At 27.7% G+C, this 16,159-nt stretch overlaps 1 protein-coding gene across 5 annotated transcripts in view; it reads left to right on the forward strand.

The window, feature by feature from the left end:
• LOC134294868 (solute carrier family 2, facilitated glucose transporter member 11-like) overlaps window positions 1-16,159 on the forward strand; it is a 142,921-nt gene that overhangs the window by 91,960 nt on the left and 34,802 nt on the right. For 2 of the 5 annotated variants that reach the window (XM_062966647.1, XM_062966646.1), the window contains exons 2-3: window positions 9,864-9,999; window positions 12,251-12,303. The exons of 1 other annotated variant lie outside the window; for it this stretch is intronic. In XM_062966647.1, coding sequence (XP_062822717.1) covers window positions 12,253-12,303 — 51 coding nt within the window. In that variant the 5' untranslated portion in view covers window positions 9,864-9,999; window positions 12,251-12,252. Of the gene's footprint in view, window positions 1-9,198; window positions 9,802-9,860; window positions 10,000-12,250; window positions 12,304-16,159 lie in introns of those variants that run through there. 2 more of the 5 variants (XM_062966648.1, XM_062966649.1) reach the window with 2 other exon arrangements.

The following is a 16,159-nucleotide window of genomic DNA, read 5'->3' on the forward strand; positions in this document are numbered from 1 at the left end:
ATATATCGTGATATTTTGGTGCTAAATTCATAAATACAGTAATTACTATATAGAATTACTGTGTACTGAACTACTTTTTCTGACAAATTTGTTTAACATGATGTTTTGGTGCTTAATTTGTAAAATCATAACTTAATTTGATGTTTAATAGGCTTTTCCTTAATTCCTCATTATCCAACATATTTGGTTATCCAACGTTCTGCCGGCCCGTTTATGTTGGATAAGTGAGACTCTACTGTACTGTATTTACAAATTTACCACTAAAATATCACAATGAATTTAAAACACTGACTACAAAAACATTGATTATGAAAAGGCAGACTGCGTTGGATAATCCAGAACATTGTATAAGCAAATGTTGGATAAGTGAGATTCTACTTTTATATGAAATAATTACTGGGATAGAATAATGCAGAACAATATAATCTCTAAAACCAGGACAGTAAATAAACAGGGGAATCCAACACAGGAAACAACCAGGGCCAGCTAACACCTCCCAACAAAGTATTCCCATCATCAAAGTCTGGCAAATCCTGTTTTCTCAGGGCCACAGACAGTAGAAGCACATAAAATATCGCAAACAACACCACTCTGAAAACAAGGGAATTCCAGACAGGAAACAATCAGGGCCAGCTAACATCTCCCAACAAAGTATTCCCATCATCAAAGTCTGGCAAATCCTCTGTTTTCTCAGGGCCACAGACAGTAGAAGCACATAAAATATCGCAAACAACATCACTCTGAAAACAAGGGCATTCCAGACAGGAAACAATCAGGGCCAGCTAACATCTCCCAACAAAGTATTCCCATCATCAAAGTCTGGAAAATCCTCTGTTTTCTCAGGGCCACAGACAGTAGAAGCACATAAAATATCGCAAACAACACCACTCTGAAAACAAGGGAATTCCAGACAGGAAACAATCAGGGCCAGCTAACACCTCCCAACAAAAAAATCACTCAGGGAGGAAACAGCCAGGCTTTAAAGCTGCAAGGCCATTACATCCTAATCATTTTTCCTAATTGCAGCATTCATACTTGCCTCCAACAAACAAACAAAAACCAATCAGAAATATTGTATATTCACAACCTTTAGGAAATAATATCCCCTGATGGCGCAGCGTGTTAAAGCGCTGAGCTGCTGAACTTCTGGACCGAAAGGCCACAGGTTTGAATTGGGGGAGCGGAGAGAGCCCCCACTGTTAGCTCCAGCTTCTGCCAACCCAGAAGTTCGAAAACATGCAAATGTGAGTGCATCAATAGGTACTGCTCCGGTGGGAAGGTAACGCCGCTCCATGCAGTCATCCCACATGACCTTGGAGGAGTCTACGGACAACGCCGGCTCTTCGGCTTAGAAATGGAGATGAGCACCAACCCCCAGAATCAGACATGACTGGACTTAACGTCAGGGGAAAACCTTGACCCTTCACCTTAACTACCACCAATTCCTCAAGACTTTATTTCCCAGACCACCAGACTTCGCCACAGCAACGCGTGGCCGGGCACAGCTAGTCTATATATATAAAAGAGTAATGGCATCAGGGCAGTGGACAAAACAACAAAAGTACAGGCCCCCCAACCTCGAAATTTTATTTATATTATTTCTGGTGTTTTATTTATATTATTAAAGTTTTATTCTTCTTATTACTATCATTTTATATTATTAATATTAATGTTTTATTATTATTAATGTCTTATTTATATTATTATTATTGTTGTTTTATTTATATTATTATTATTAACATTTTATTTATATTATTTCTGGTGTTTTATTTATATTATTAAAGTTTTATTCTTCTAATTTCTATCATTTTATATTATTAATATTAATGTTTTATTATTATTAACAATGTCTTATTTATATTATTATTATTATTATTATTATTGTTTTATTTATATTATTATTATTAACATTTTATTTATATTATTTCTGGTGTTTTATTTATATTAATAAAGTTTTATTCTTCTTATTACTATCATTTTATATTATTAATATTAATGTTTTATTATTATTAATGTCTTATTTATATTATTATTATTGCTTTATTTATATTATTATTAACAACATTTTATTTATATTATTTCTGATGTTTTATTTATATTATTAAAGTTTTATTCTTCTTATTACTATCATTTTATATTATTAATATTATTGTTTTATTATTATTAATGTCTTATTTATATTATTATTGTTGTTTTATTTATATTATTATTATTAACATTTTATTTATATTATTTCTGATGTTTTATTTATATTATTAAAGTTTTATTCTTATTACTATCATTTTATATTATTAATATTATTGTTTTATTATTATTAACAATGTCTTATTTATATTATTATTATTGTTTTATTTATATTATTATTATTAACATTTTATTTATATTATTTCTGATGTTTTATTTATATTAATAAAGTTTTATTCTTCTTATTACTATCATTTTATATTATTAATATTAATGTTTTATTATTATTAACAATGTTTTATTTATATTATTATTGTTATTATTTTATTTATATTATTATTATTAACATTTTATTTATATTATTATTGATGTTTTATTTATATTATTAAAGTTTTATTCTTATTACTATCATTTTATATTATTAATATTAATGTTTTATTTTTATTAACAATGTCTTATTTATATTATTATTATTATTATTGTTTTATTTATATTATTATTATTAACATTTTATTTATATTATTTCTGGTGTTCTATTTATATTAATAAAATTTTATTCTTCTTATTACTATCATTTTATATTATTATTATTATTATTATTATTATTATTATTAATGTTTTATTATTAATAATAATGTGTATATTATGGTTTTATTTTATTGTATGACACAGCAAACAAGAGAGACATGCTGGATTTCATATCACAAAATCACAAGTCGAACACTTTATTATTATTATTATTATTATTGACACAACAACATTGTATGACACAGCAAACAAGATAGATATGCTGGATTTCGTTTCACAAAATCACAAATCGAACACTTTGTTTAGGACTGTGTGATGTATTTTCGGATAATACACGCAGATCCCAGCAGGGTGGCCTTTTGTAGTTGCCAGATCGTGAGTTTGTCAATGTCTATTGTTTCCAAATGCCGGCTGAGATCTTTTGGCACGGCACCCAGGTTTTCTTGTACTGATTCTGCTCTAGTTTGTAGTGCGGTTTTCTTGTACTGATTCTGCTCTAGTTTGTAGTGTGGTTTTCTTGTACTGATTCTGCTCTAGTTTGTAGTGCGATTTTCTTGTACTGATTCTGCTCTACTTTGTAGTGCGGTTTTCTTGTACTGGTTCTGCTCTAGTTTGTAGTGCGGTTTTCTTGTACTGATTCTGCTCTAGTTTGTAGTGCGGTTTTCTTGTACTGATTCTGCTCTACTTTGTAGTGCGGTTTTCTTGTACTGATTCTGCTCTAGTTTGTAGTGCGGTTTTCTTGTACTGATTCTGCTCTAGTTTGTAGTGCGGTTTTCTTGTACTGATTCTGCTCTACTTTGTAGTGCGGTTTTCTTGTACTGATTCTGCTCTAGTTTGTAGTGCGGTTTTCTTGTACTGATTCTGCTCTAGTTTGTAGTGCGGTTTTCTTGTACTGATTCTGCTCTACTTTGTAGTGCGGTTTTCTTGTACTGGTTCTGCTCTAGTTTGTAGTGCGGTTTTCTTGTACTGATTCTGCTCTACTTTGTAGTGCGGTTTTCTTGTACTGATTCTGCTCTACTTTGTAGTGCGGTTTTCTTGTACTGATTCTGCTCTAGTTTGTGGTGCGGTTTTCTTGTACTGATTCTGCTCTAGTTTGTAGTGCGGTTTTCTTGTACTGATTCTGCTCTAGTTTGTAGTGCGGTTTTCTTGTACTGGTTCTGCTCTAGTTTGTAGTGCGGTTTTCTTGTACTGATTCTGCTCTAGTTTGTAGTGCGGTTTTCTTGTACTGGTTCTGGTCTAGTTTGTAGTGCGGTTTTCTTGTACTGATTCTGCTCTAGTTTGTAGTGCGGTTTTCTTGTACTGATTCTGCTCTAGTTTGTAGTGCGGTTTTCTTGTACTGGTTCTGCTCTAGTTTGTAGTGCGGTTTTCTTGTACTGATTCTGCTCTAGTTTGTAGTGCGGTTTTCTTGTACTGATTCTGCTCTAGTTTGTAGTGCGGTTTTCTTGTACTGATTCTGCTCTAGTTTGTAGTGCGGTTTTCTTGTACTGGTTCTGCTCTAGTTTGTAGTGCGGTTTTCTTGTACTGATTCTGCTCTAGTTTGTAGTGCGGTTTTCTTGTACTGGTTCTGCTCTAGTTTGTAGTGCGGTTTTCTTGTACTGATTCTGCTCTACTTTGTAGTGCGGTTTTCTTGTACTGATTCTGCTCTACTTTGTAGTGCGGTTTTCTTGTACTGATTCTGCTCTAGTTTGTGGTGCGGTTTTCTTGTACTGATTCTGCTCTAGTTTGTAGTGCGGTTTTCTTGTACTGGTTTTTTGTCTGCTGTGCTTTGAGGAGTTTCTGATTTTTGACTTCAATCAAAGCAGTCTGCATTTTGGGTCATCAGCTGATTTTTCGATCTTGGTCTTAATTGTATTTGTCCTGATGTCTTGCTCCTGGGCTGCAAGGATCAGGCCTTCTGTCTCCTTCTTCAGGGTCCCCTTCGTGAGCTAGAGCCAGGTCTTCTCCTTATCAGCTTTTCCATCAATTTTGTCAAGGAACTTTCCATGCAGTGTTTTGTTGTGCCAGCTTGTCAGCTGTAGTTTGTGGTGCGGTTTTCTTGTACTGATTCTGCTCTAGTTTGTAGTGCGGTTTTCTTGTACTGATTCTGCTCTAGTTTGTAGTGTGGTTTTCTTGTACTGATTCTGCTCTAGTTTGTAGTGCGGTTTTCTTGTACTGATTCTGCTCTAGTTTGTAGTGCGGTTTTCTTGTCCTGATTCTGCTCTAGTTTGTAGTGCGGTTTTCTTGTCCTGATTCTGCTCTAGTTTGTAGTGCGGTTTTCTTGTACTGATTCTGCTCTAGTTTGTAGTGCGGTTTTCTTGTACTGATTCTGCTCTAGTTTGTAGTGTGGTTTTCTTGTACTGATTCTGCTCTAGTTTGTAGTGCGGTTTTCTTGTACTGATTCTGCTCTAGTTTGTAGTGCGGTTTTCTTGTACTGATTCTGCTCTAGTTTGTAGTGCGGTTTTCTTGTACTGATTCTGCTCTAGTTTGTGGTGCGGTTTTCTTGTACTGATTCTGCTCTAGTTTGTAGTGCGGTTTTCTTGTACTGATTCTGGTCTAGTTTGTGGTGCGGTTTTCTTGTACTGATTCTGGTCTAGTTTGTAGTGCGGTTTTCTTGTACTGATTCTGCTCTAGTTTGTAGTGCGGTTTTCTTGTACTGATTCTGCTCTAGTTTGTAGTGCGGTTTTCTTGTACTGATTCTGCTCTAGTTTGTAGTGCGGTTTTCTTGTACTGATTCTGGGCTAGTTTGTGGTGCGGTTTTCTTGTACTGATTCTGGTCTAGTTTGTAGTGCGGTTTTCTTGTACTGATTCTGCTCTAGTTTGTAGTGCGGTTTTCTTGTACTGATTCTGCTCTAGTTTGTAGTGCGGTTTTCTTGTACTGATTCTGGTCTAATTTGTAGTGCGGTTTTCTTGTACTGATTCTGGTCTAGTTTGTAGTGCGGTTTTCTTGTACTGATTCTGCTCTAGTTTGTAGTGCGGTTTTCTTGTACTGATTCTGCTCTAGTTTGTAGTGCGGTTTTCTTGTACTGATTCTGGTCTAGTTTGTGGTGCGGTTTTCTTGTACTGATTCTGCTCTAGTTTGTAGTGCGGTTTTCTTGTACTGATTCTGCTCTAGTTTGTAGTGCGGTTTTCTTGTACTGATTCTGGTCTAGTTTGTAGTGCGGTTTTCTTGTACTGATTCTGCTCTAGTTTGTAGTGCGGTTTTCTTGTACTGATTCTGCTCTAGTTTGTAGTGCGGTTTTCTTGTACTGATTCTGCTCTAGTTTGTAGTGCGGTTTTCTTGTACTGATTCTGCTCTAGTTTGTAGTGCGGTTTTCTTGTACTGATTCTGGTCTAGTTTGTGGTGCGGTTTTCTTGTACTGATTCTGCTCTAGTTTGTAGTGCGGTTTTCTTGTACTGATTCTGCTCTAGTTTGTAGTGCGGTTTTCTTGTACTGATTCTGCTCTAGTTTGTAGTGCGGTTTTCTTGTACTGATTCTGCTCTAGTTTGTAGTGCGGTTTTCTTGTACTGATTCTGCTCTAGTTTGGAGTGCGGTTTTCTTGTACTGATTCTGCTCTAGTTTGTAGTGCGGTTTTCTTGTACTGATTCTGGTCTAGTTTGTGGTGCGGTTTTCTTGTACTGATTCTGCTCTAGTTTGTAGTGCGGTTTTCTTGTACTGATTCTGGTCTAGTTTGTAGTGCGGTTTTCTTGTACTGATTCTGCTCTAGTTTGTAGTGCGGTTTTCTTGTACTGATTCTGCTCTAGTTCGTAGTGCGGTTTTCTTGTACTGATTCTGCTCTAGTTCGTAGTGCGGTTTTCTTGTACTGATTCTGCTCTACTTTGTAGTGCGGTTTTCTTGTACTGGTTCTGCTCTAGTTTGTAGTGCGGTTTTCTTGTACTGGTTCTGCTCTACTTTGTAGTGCGGTTTTCTTGTACTGATTCTGCTCTAGTTTGTAGTGCGGTTTTCTTGTACTGATTCTGCTCTAGTTTGTAGTGCGGTTTTCTTGTACTGATTCTGCTCTAGTTCGTAGTGCGGTTTTCTTGTACTGATTCTGCTCTAGTTCGTAGTGCGGTTTTCTTGTACTGATTCTGCTCTACTTTGTAGTGCGGTTTTCTTGTACTGGTTCTGCTCTAGTTTGTAGTGCGGTTTTCTTGTACTGATTCTGCTCTAGTTTGGAGTGCGGTTTTCTTGTACTGATTCTGCTCTAGTTCGGAGTGCGGTTTTCTTGTACTGATTCTGCTCTAGTTTGTAGTGCGGTTTTCTTGTACTGATTCTGCTCTAGTTTGGAGTGCGGTTTTCTTGTCCTGATTCTGCTCTAGTTTGTAGTGCGGTTTTCTTGTACTGATTCTGCTCTAGTTTGGAGTGCGGTTTTCTTGTACTGATTCTGCTCTAGTTTGTAGTGCGGTTTTCTTGTACTGATTCTGCTCTAGTTCGTAGTGCGGTTTTCTTGTACTGATTCTGCTCTAGTTCGTAGTGCGGTTTTCTTGTACTGATTCTGCTCTAGTTCGGAGTGCGGTTTTCTTGTACTGATTCTGCTCTAGTTTGTAGTGCGGTTTTCTTGTACTGGTTCTGCTCTAGTTTGGAGTGCGGTTTTCTTGTACTGATTCTGCTCTAGTTTGTAGTGCGGTTTTCTTGTACTGATTCTGGTCTAGTTTGTGGTGCGGTTTTCTTGTACTGATTCTGCTCTAGTTTGTAGTGCGGTTTTCTTGTACTGATTCTGCTCTAGTTTGTAGTGCGGTTTTCTTGTACTGATTCTGCTCTAGTTTGTAGTGCGGTTTTCTTGTACTGATTCTGCTCTAGTTTGTAGTGCGGTTTTCTTGTACTGATTCTGCTCTAGTTTGGAGTGCGGTTTTCTTGTACTGATTCTGCTCTAGTTTGTAGTGCGGTTTTCTTGTACTGATTCTGGTCTAGTTTGTGGTGCGGTTTTCTTGTACTGATTCTGCTCTAGTTTGTAGTGCGGTTTTCTTGTACTGATTCTGGTCTAGTTTGTAGTGCGGTTTTCTTGTACTGATTCTGCTCTAGTTTGTAGTGCGGTTTTCTTGTACTGATTCTGCTCTAGTTCGTAGTGCGGTTTTCTTGTACTGATTCTGCTCTAGTTCGTAGTGCGGTTTTCTTGTACTGATTCTGCTCTACTTTGTAGTGCGGTTTTCTTGTACTGGTTCTGCTCTAGTTTGTAGTGCGGTTTTCTTGTACTGGTTCTGCTCTACTTTGTAGTGCGGTTTTCTTGTACTGATTCTGCTCTAGTTTGTAGTGCGGTTTTCTTGTACTGATTCTGCTCTAGTTTGTAGTGCGGTTTTCTTGTACTGATTCTGCTCTAGTTCGTAGTGCGGTTTTCTTGTACTGATTCTGCTCTAGTTCGTAGTGCGGTTTTCTTGTACTGATTCTGCTCTACTTTGTAGTGCGGTTTTCTTGTACTGGTTCTGCTCTAGTTTGTAGTGCGGTTTTCTTGTACTGATTCTGCTCTAGTTTGGAGTGCGGTTTTCTTGTACTGATTCTGCTCTAGTTCGGAGTGCGGTTTTCTTGTACTGATTCTGCTCTAGTTTGTAGTGCGGTTTTCTTGTACTGATTCTGCTCTAGTTTGGAGTGCGGTTTTCTTGTCCTGATTCTGCTCTAGTTTGTAGTGCGGTTTTCTTGTACTGATTCTGCTCTAGTTTGGAGTGCGGTTTTCTTGTACTGATTCTGCTCTAGTTTGTAGTGCGGTTTTCTTGTACTGATTCTGCTCTAGTTCGTAGTGCGGTTTTCTTGTACTGATTCTGCTCTAGTTCGTAGTGCGGTTTTCTTGTACTGATTCTGCTCTAGTTCGGAGTGCGGTTTTCTTGTACTGATTCTGCTCTAGTTTGTAGTGCGGTTTTCTTGTACTGGTTCTGCTCTAGTTTGGAGTGCGGTTTTCTTGTACTGATTCTGCTCTAGTTCGTAGTGCGGTTTTCTTGTACTGATTCTGCTCTAGTTCGGAGTGCGGTTTTCTTGTACTGGTTCTGCTCTAGTTTGTAGTGCGGTTTTCTTGTACTGATTCTGCTCTAGTTTGGAGTGCGGTTTTCTTGTACTGATTCTGCTCTAGTTCGGAGTGCGGTTTTCTTGTACTGATTCTGCTCTAGTTCGTAGTGCGGTTTTCTTGTACTGATTCTGCTCTAGTTCGTAGTGCGGTTTTCTTGTACTGATTCTGCTCTAGTTCGGAGTGCGGTTTTCTTGTACTGATTCTGCTCTAGTTTGTAGTGCGGTTTTCTTGTACTGGTTCTGCTCTAGTTTGGAGTGCGGTTTTCTTGTACTGATTCTGCTCTAGTTCGTAGTGCGGTTTTCTTGTACTGATTCTGCTCTAGTTCGGAGTGCGGTTTTCTTGTACTGGTTCTGCTCTAGTTTGTAGTGCGGTTTTCTTGTACTGATTCTGCTCTAGTTTGGAGTGCGGTTTTCTTGTACTGATTCTGCTCTAGTTCGGAGTGCGGTTTTCTTGTACTGATTCTGCTCTACTTTGTAGTGCGGTTTTCTTGTACTGGTTCTGCTCTAGTTTGTAGTGCGGTTTTCTTGTACTGATTCTGCTCTAGTTTGGAGTGCGGTTTTCTTGTCCTGATTCTGCTCTAGTTTGTAGTGCGGTTTTCTTGTACTGATTCTGCTCTAGTTTGTAGTGCGGTTTTCTTGTACTGATTCTGCTCTAGTTTGGAGTGCGGTTTTCTTGTACTGATTCTGCTCTAGTTTGGAGTGCGGTTTTCTTGTACTGATTCTGCTCTAGTTTGGAGTGCGGTTTTCTTGTACTGATTCTGCTCTAGTTTGTAGTGCGGTTTTCTTGTACTGATTCTGCTCCAGTTTGTAGTGCGGTTTTCTTGTACTGATTCTGCTCTAGTTTGTAGTGCGGTTTTCTTGTACTGATTCTGCTCTAGTTTGGAGTGCGGTTTTCTTGTACTGATTCTGCTCTAGTTTGGAGTGCGGTTTTCTTGTACTGATTCTGCTCTAGTTTGTAGTGCGGTTTTCTTGTACTGGTTTTTTGTCTGCTGTGCTTTGAAGAGTTTCTGATTTTTGACTTCAATCAAAGCAGGTTATTATTATTATAGTCCTGCCTGAATTCCTTCCTTCCTTCCCTGGAATGCAGGGAGGGGCCTGGATTTCCTTCCATGGACTCAATGGACGGCCGCAAGGAAAAGGTCAGGAAATAGCCACGATTATAATAAGATGCTTCTTCTTTCTTTTTCCTTCCAAAAAGCAGAACGAAATCTAAGTGTCAAGCGAAGCGAATGGGGAGCAGATGCTTCTTCTCGTTCAAGAAAAGCGTGAAAAAGGGAGGAAAAGAGCATGAAAGTCCCCATTGAGAGGAGAAGAACCAGGAGGAGAAGGAAGAGCAGGTCAGGAAGAGAGACAGACAGACAGAGATCATGACATTATTAGATTATAATACATTGTTTGTATTTTTAATATCAGTATAAAATATTATATAATAATATAATATAATGCATTATTAATATTAATATTATATTTATAATATAACAATATTACATTACTAATATAATATTTATAAGATGTTATTAATACATTCGTAATATATTATATATTAATAATATCAATAATGCATTATATTATATTAGTAATAATATAATGAAATTGATATTATTAATAAATAGTATATAATAATATAATATAATACATTATTAATATATTAATAATATTAATTTCATTATATTATTAATATAATATAATGCATTATTAATATTATTAATATATAATATTTTATTTATTTATTTTCATATATTATATATTAATAATATTAATAATGCATTATATTATATTAGTAATAATATAATGAAATTGATATTATTAATAAATAGTATATAATAATATAATATAATACATTATTAATATATTAATAATATTAATTTCATTATATTATTAATATAATATAATGCATAATTAATATTATTAATATATAATATTTTATTTATTTATTTTCATATATTATATATTAATAATATTAATAATGCATTATATTATATTAATAATAATATAATGAAATTGATATTATTAATAAATAATATATAATAATATAATATAATACATTATTAATATATTAATAATATTAATTTCATTATATTATTATTAATATAATATAATGCATTATTAATATATAATATTTTATTTATTTATTTATTTGCATATATTATATATTAATAATATTAATAATGCATTATATTATATTAATAATAATATAATGAAATTAATATTATTAATAAATAATATATAATAATATAATATAATACATTATTAATATATTAATATTAATTTCATTATATTATTATTAATAATGCTATATTATTTTATATACTACATAATAAATAAATCATTATATTATTATTACATTATAAATATAATAATGTTATAATGTATTATAATATGAATAATAATGTATTATATTATATTAATAATGTATTAATAACAAATATAATATTATAAAATAAAATTAGTTACGTATTATTATATTATTATATTAATTAATATTATATTAATAATATTAATAATGCATATTATATTAATAATATTAATAATGCTATATTATATATACTACATAATAGATACATCCTTATATTATTACATTATTACTAATAATGTTATAATGTATTATTATAACATTATGAGTCCCCGCGGGGAGATGGTGGTGGGGTATAAATAAATTTTAAATCTTATTTATTATTATTATTAATAATCAAATAAATAAATTTTAAAATTTTAAAATAAATAAATTTTAAATCTTATTTATTATTATTATTATTATTATTATTATTATTATTATATGAATAACAATAATACATTATATATTATATTTATTAATAACTAGTATTAGTAATGCATTATTATATTATATTATATTATATTAATAATATTAATAGTATATTATATTATTATATCTATTATCAATATTATTAGTTTATTATATTAATATATTTTAATAATATTAATCATGTATTGTATTAATAACAACTGTATTATATTTGTTAATAAAATAAATAATGTCATATTATATATTAAAAATATTAGTGTTGTAATATTATTAATTATATTATATTAATTTTATTATTTAATATGAATAATACATTTTATTTTATTTATAATATATTACATATATCAATCATATTAATAATGTATTAATAATGATGTAATAATATTACATACTTACATTACATTATAATGTTATATTACATTATATTAATATTAATAACATAATATTAATAATGCATTATATTCTCTTTATATTATACTACTTATTAAATATATTAGTATGTATTACATTGTATTAGTATTATATTATCTTAATATGCTATACTATTATCTATACTGCATAACAGATACATCATTATAATATTATAATATATTATTGTATCATATAATTATATCATATATGTTATTATATTATTATTGCAACATATTATGCTATATAATAATATTATATCACACTACATTATATTACCTTATAATATATTATTATATCATCTATTATAATAATATATTATACTATACTACATTATACTACATTATGCTGTTGTAGTAATAATATAATATAATATATACTGTATATATTATATTATACATATTATTATATTAAAGACATGGAGGACCAGGCTCTTCTTCTTCCAGAAAACAAACAAACAATAAGGAAGGTAAGAAATTATATTATATTAATGAGATATATTCACAATATTTCTATGATATTTCAGTATATGATATTATATTACATCTGGAATTAAGTGAATTCATTAGCATTTTCTTTATTCTTACTTTCCTTAAATATATGATAATATCAACTATAATAATAATATATTAATAATAATAATAATAACAAATATCATAATAATATAAATTAATATATATTAAAATAATCATACAATATGATATAATATAATATAATATAATAATATATTATTAATAATAATATAATAATATATAATATATAATATATATTTCTATATTTATTGTACTTATATAACCGTATACATATTATGTATGTATGTAACTATGTAACAATATAATATATTAATATATTAAATTAATGTTATAATATAATATATTAAATATTTTAAACAAAATAGTATATTAAAATTAATATAATTATAAAAATATAATATATATAAATGTTATATTAACATTTATATATAATAGTTCTAATAATATATATTATAAAATTACATAAAACAATGTAAAAAAGCATTAATAAAATAATAATGATTTCATAAAATAATAAAAAATTATCATTATAAATTACTATTATATTGATTATATTATTTATTAGTAGAATAAATTTATTATTATAATAAAATAATGATTAGAAGTAATAATACAATATACAAAATAAAAATAATTTTAATAACAATAAAATTATTTATTATTTCATTACTTATTATCAGAATAAATGTAGAATAATTAATATTAATAATATAATATACAGAATAATATTATTTTTATAAAATTATAATGATTAGAAATAATAATACAATATACAAACTAAAAATAATTTTAATAACAATAACATATTTATTATATTACTATTGAATAATTATTAGAATAAATTTAGAATAATTAGTAATAATAATATACAGAATAATAATATTATTTTTATAAGATTATAATGATTAGAAATAATACAATATACAAACTAAAAATAATTTTAATAATAACAATAAAATTATTTATTATTTTATTACTTATTATTAGAATAAATTTAGAATAATTAGTAATAATAAAAATATAATATACAAAATAATAATAATAAAATAATAATGCTTTCATAAAATAATAAAATGTATTATAATAAGTATAAATTGTTATAACAATAAAATTATTATTATAATAAAAGTATAATGATTAGAAATAATAATACAATATACAAAATAAAAATAATTTTAATAACAATAAAATTATTTATTATTTCATTACTTATTATTAGAATAATTATTAGAATAAATTTAGAATATTAATAATATAATATACAGAATAATATTATTTTTATAAAATTATAATGATTAGAAATAATAATACAATATACAAACTAAAAATAATTTTAATAACAATAACATACTTATTACATTACTATTAAATAATTATTAGAATAAATTTAGAATAATTAGTAATAATAATATGCAGAATAATAATATTATTTTTATAAAATTATAATGATTAGAAATAATACAATATACAAACTAAAAATAATTTTAATAATAACAATAAAATTATTTATTATTTTATTACTTATTATTAGAATAAATTTAGAATAATTAGTAATAATAAAAATATAATATACAAAATAATAATAATAAAATAATAATGCTTTCATAAAATAATAAAATGTATTATAATAAGTATAAATTGTTATAACAATAAAATTATTATTATAATAAAAGTATAATGATTAGAAATAATAATACAATATACAAAATAAAAATAATTTTAATAACAATAAAATTATTATTTCATTACTTATTATTAGAATAATTATTAGAATAAATTTAGAATATTAATAATATAATATACAGAATAATATTATTTTTATAAAATTATAATGATTAGAAATAATAATACAATATACAAACTAAAAATAATTTTAATAACAATAACATATTTATTATATTACTATTAAATAATTATTAGAATAAATTTAATAATAATATACAGAATAATATTATTTTTATAAGATTATAATGATTAGAAATAATACAATATACAAACTAAAAATGATTTTAATAATTACAATAAAATTATTTATTATTTTATTACTTATTATTAGAATAATTATTAGAATAAATTTATAATAATAATTATTATTATTAATAATAATATAATATACAAATTATTAATATTAATAATAATAAAATTATTCAGTGGGTTTTTTCTTTCATTCTGGGGTGAATCCAGGTGGCTGGATTCCTTGTTCTGCTCTGTTTCCTTAATCCTTAATCCTGAGCCATTAAAAGTCATGAGACGCTTAAAATACAGAAAAAGGATTGTTGCTCCTGCCATTGGAATGCATTGCAATCCATCCGCACCCCTTTTCGCGCCCCAAAGCAAAATAATTCTTTACACCAATTTATCATGGCTTTCATGTTTTTCATTCCATCTAAGAACATCTGTTCTTCTTCTTATCATCATCATCATCATCATTATTATTATCCATTATATTATAATATTATTATTAAACATAGTTATTATAATATATTGTTAATTTTATTACCCATTATTTATATTATTATTATTATTATCCATTATATTATAATATTATTACTAAACATAGTTATTATAATATATTGTTAATTTTATTACCCATTATTTATATTATTATTATCATTATTATTATTATCCATTATATTATAATATATTGTTAATTTTATTACCCATTATTTATATTATCATTATTATTATTATTATTATTATTATTATTATTATTATCCATTATATTATAATATTATTATTAAACATATTTATTATAATATATTGTTAATTTTATTACCCATTATTTATATTATTATTATTATTATTATTATCCATTATATTATAATATTATTATTAAACATATTTATTATAATATATTGTTAATTTTATTACCCATTATTTATATTATTATTATTATTATTATTATCCATTATATTATAATATTATTACTAAACATAGTTATTATAATATATTGTTAATTTTATTACCCATTATTTATATTATTATTATCATTATTATTATTATTATTATCCATTATATTATAATATTATTAAACATAGTTATTATAATATATTGTTAATTTTATTACCCATTATTTATATTATTATTATTATTATTATTATTATCCATTATAATATAATATATTGTTAATTTTATTACCCATTATTTATATTATCATTATTATTATCCATTATAATATAATATTATTACTAAATATAGTTATTATAATAGATTGTTAATTTTATTACCCATTATTTATATTATTATTATCATTATTATTATTATCCATTATAATATATTGTTAATTTTATTACCCATTATTTATATTATTATTATCATTATTATTATCCATTATATTATAATATTATTATTAAACATAGTTATTATAATATATTGTTAATTTTATTACCCATTATTTATATTATTATTATTATTATCCATTATATTATAATATTATTACTAAACATAGTTATTATAATATATTGTTAATTTTATTACCCATTATTTATATTATTATTATCATTATTATTATTATCCATTATATTATAATATATTGTTAATTTTATTACCCATTATTTATATTATTATTATTATTATTATTATCCATTATATTATAATATTATTATTAAACATAGTTATTATAATATATTGTTAATTTTATTACCCATTATTTATATTATTATCATTATTATTATTATTATCCATTATATTATTATTGTATGAAACAGCAAACAAGATAGATATGCTGGATTTCGTATCACAAAATCACAAGTCGAACACTTCCCAAGTGTCTAGGACTGATGTATTTTCGGA

This window comes from Anolis carolinensis, unplaced genomic scaffold (assembly GCF_035594765.1).
Source record: "Anolis carolinensis isolate JA03-04 unplaced genomic scaffold, rAnoCar3.1.pri scaffold_26, whole genome shotgun sequence".
Classification (NCBI taxonomy): Eukaryota; Metazoa; Chordata; class Lepidosauria; order Squamata; family Dactyloidae; genus Anolis; species Anolis carolinensis.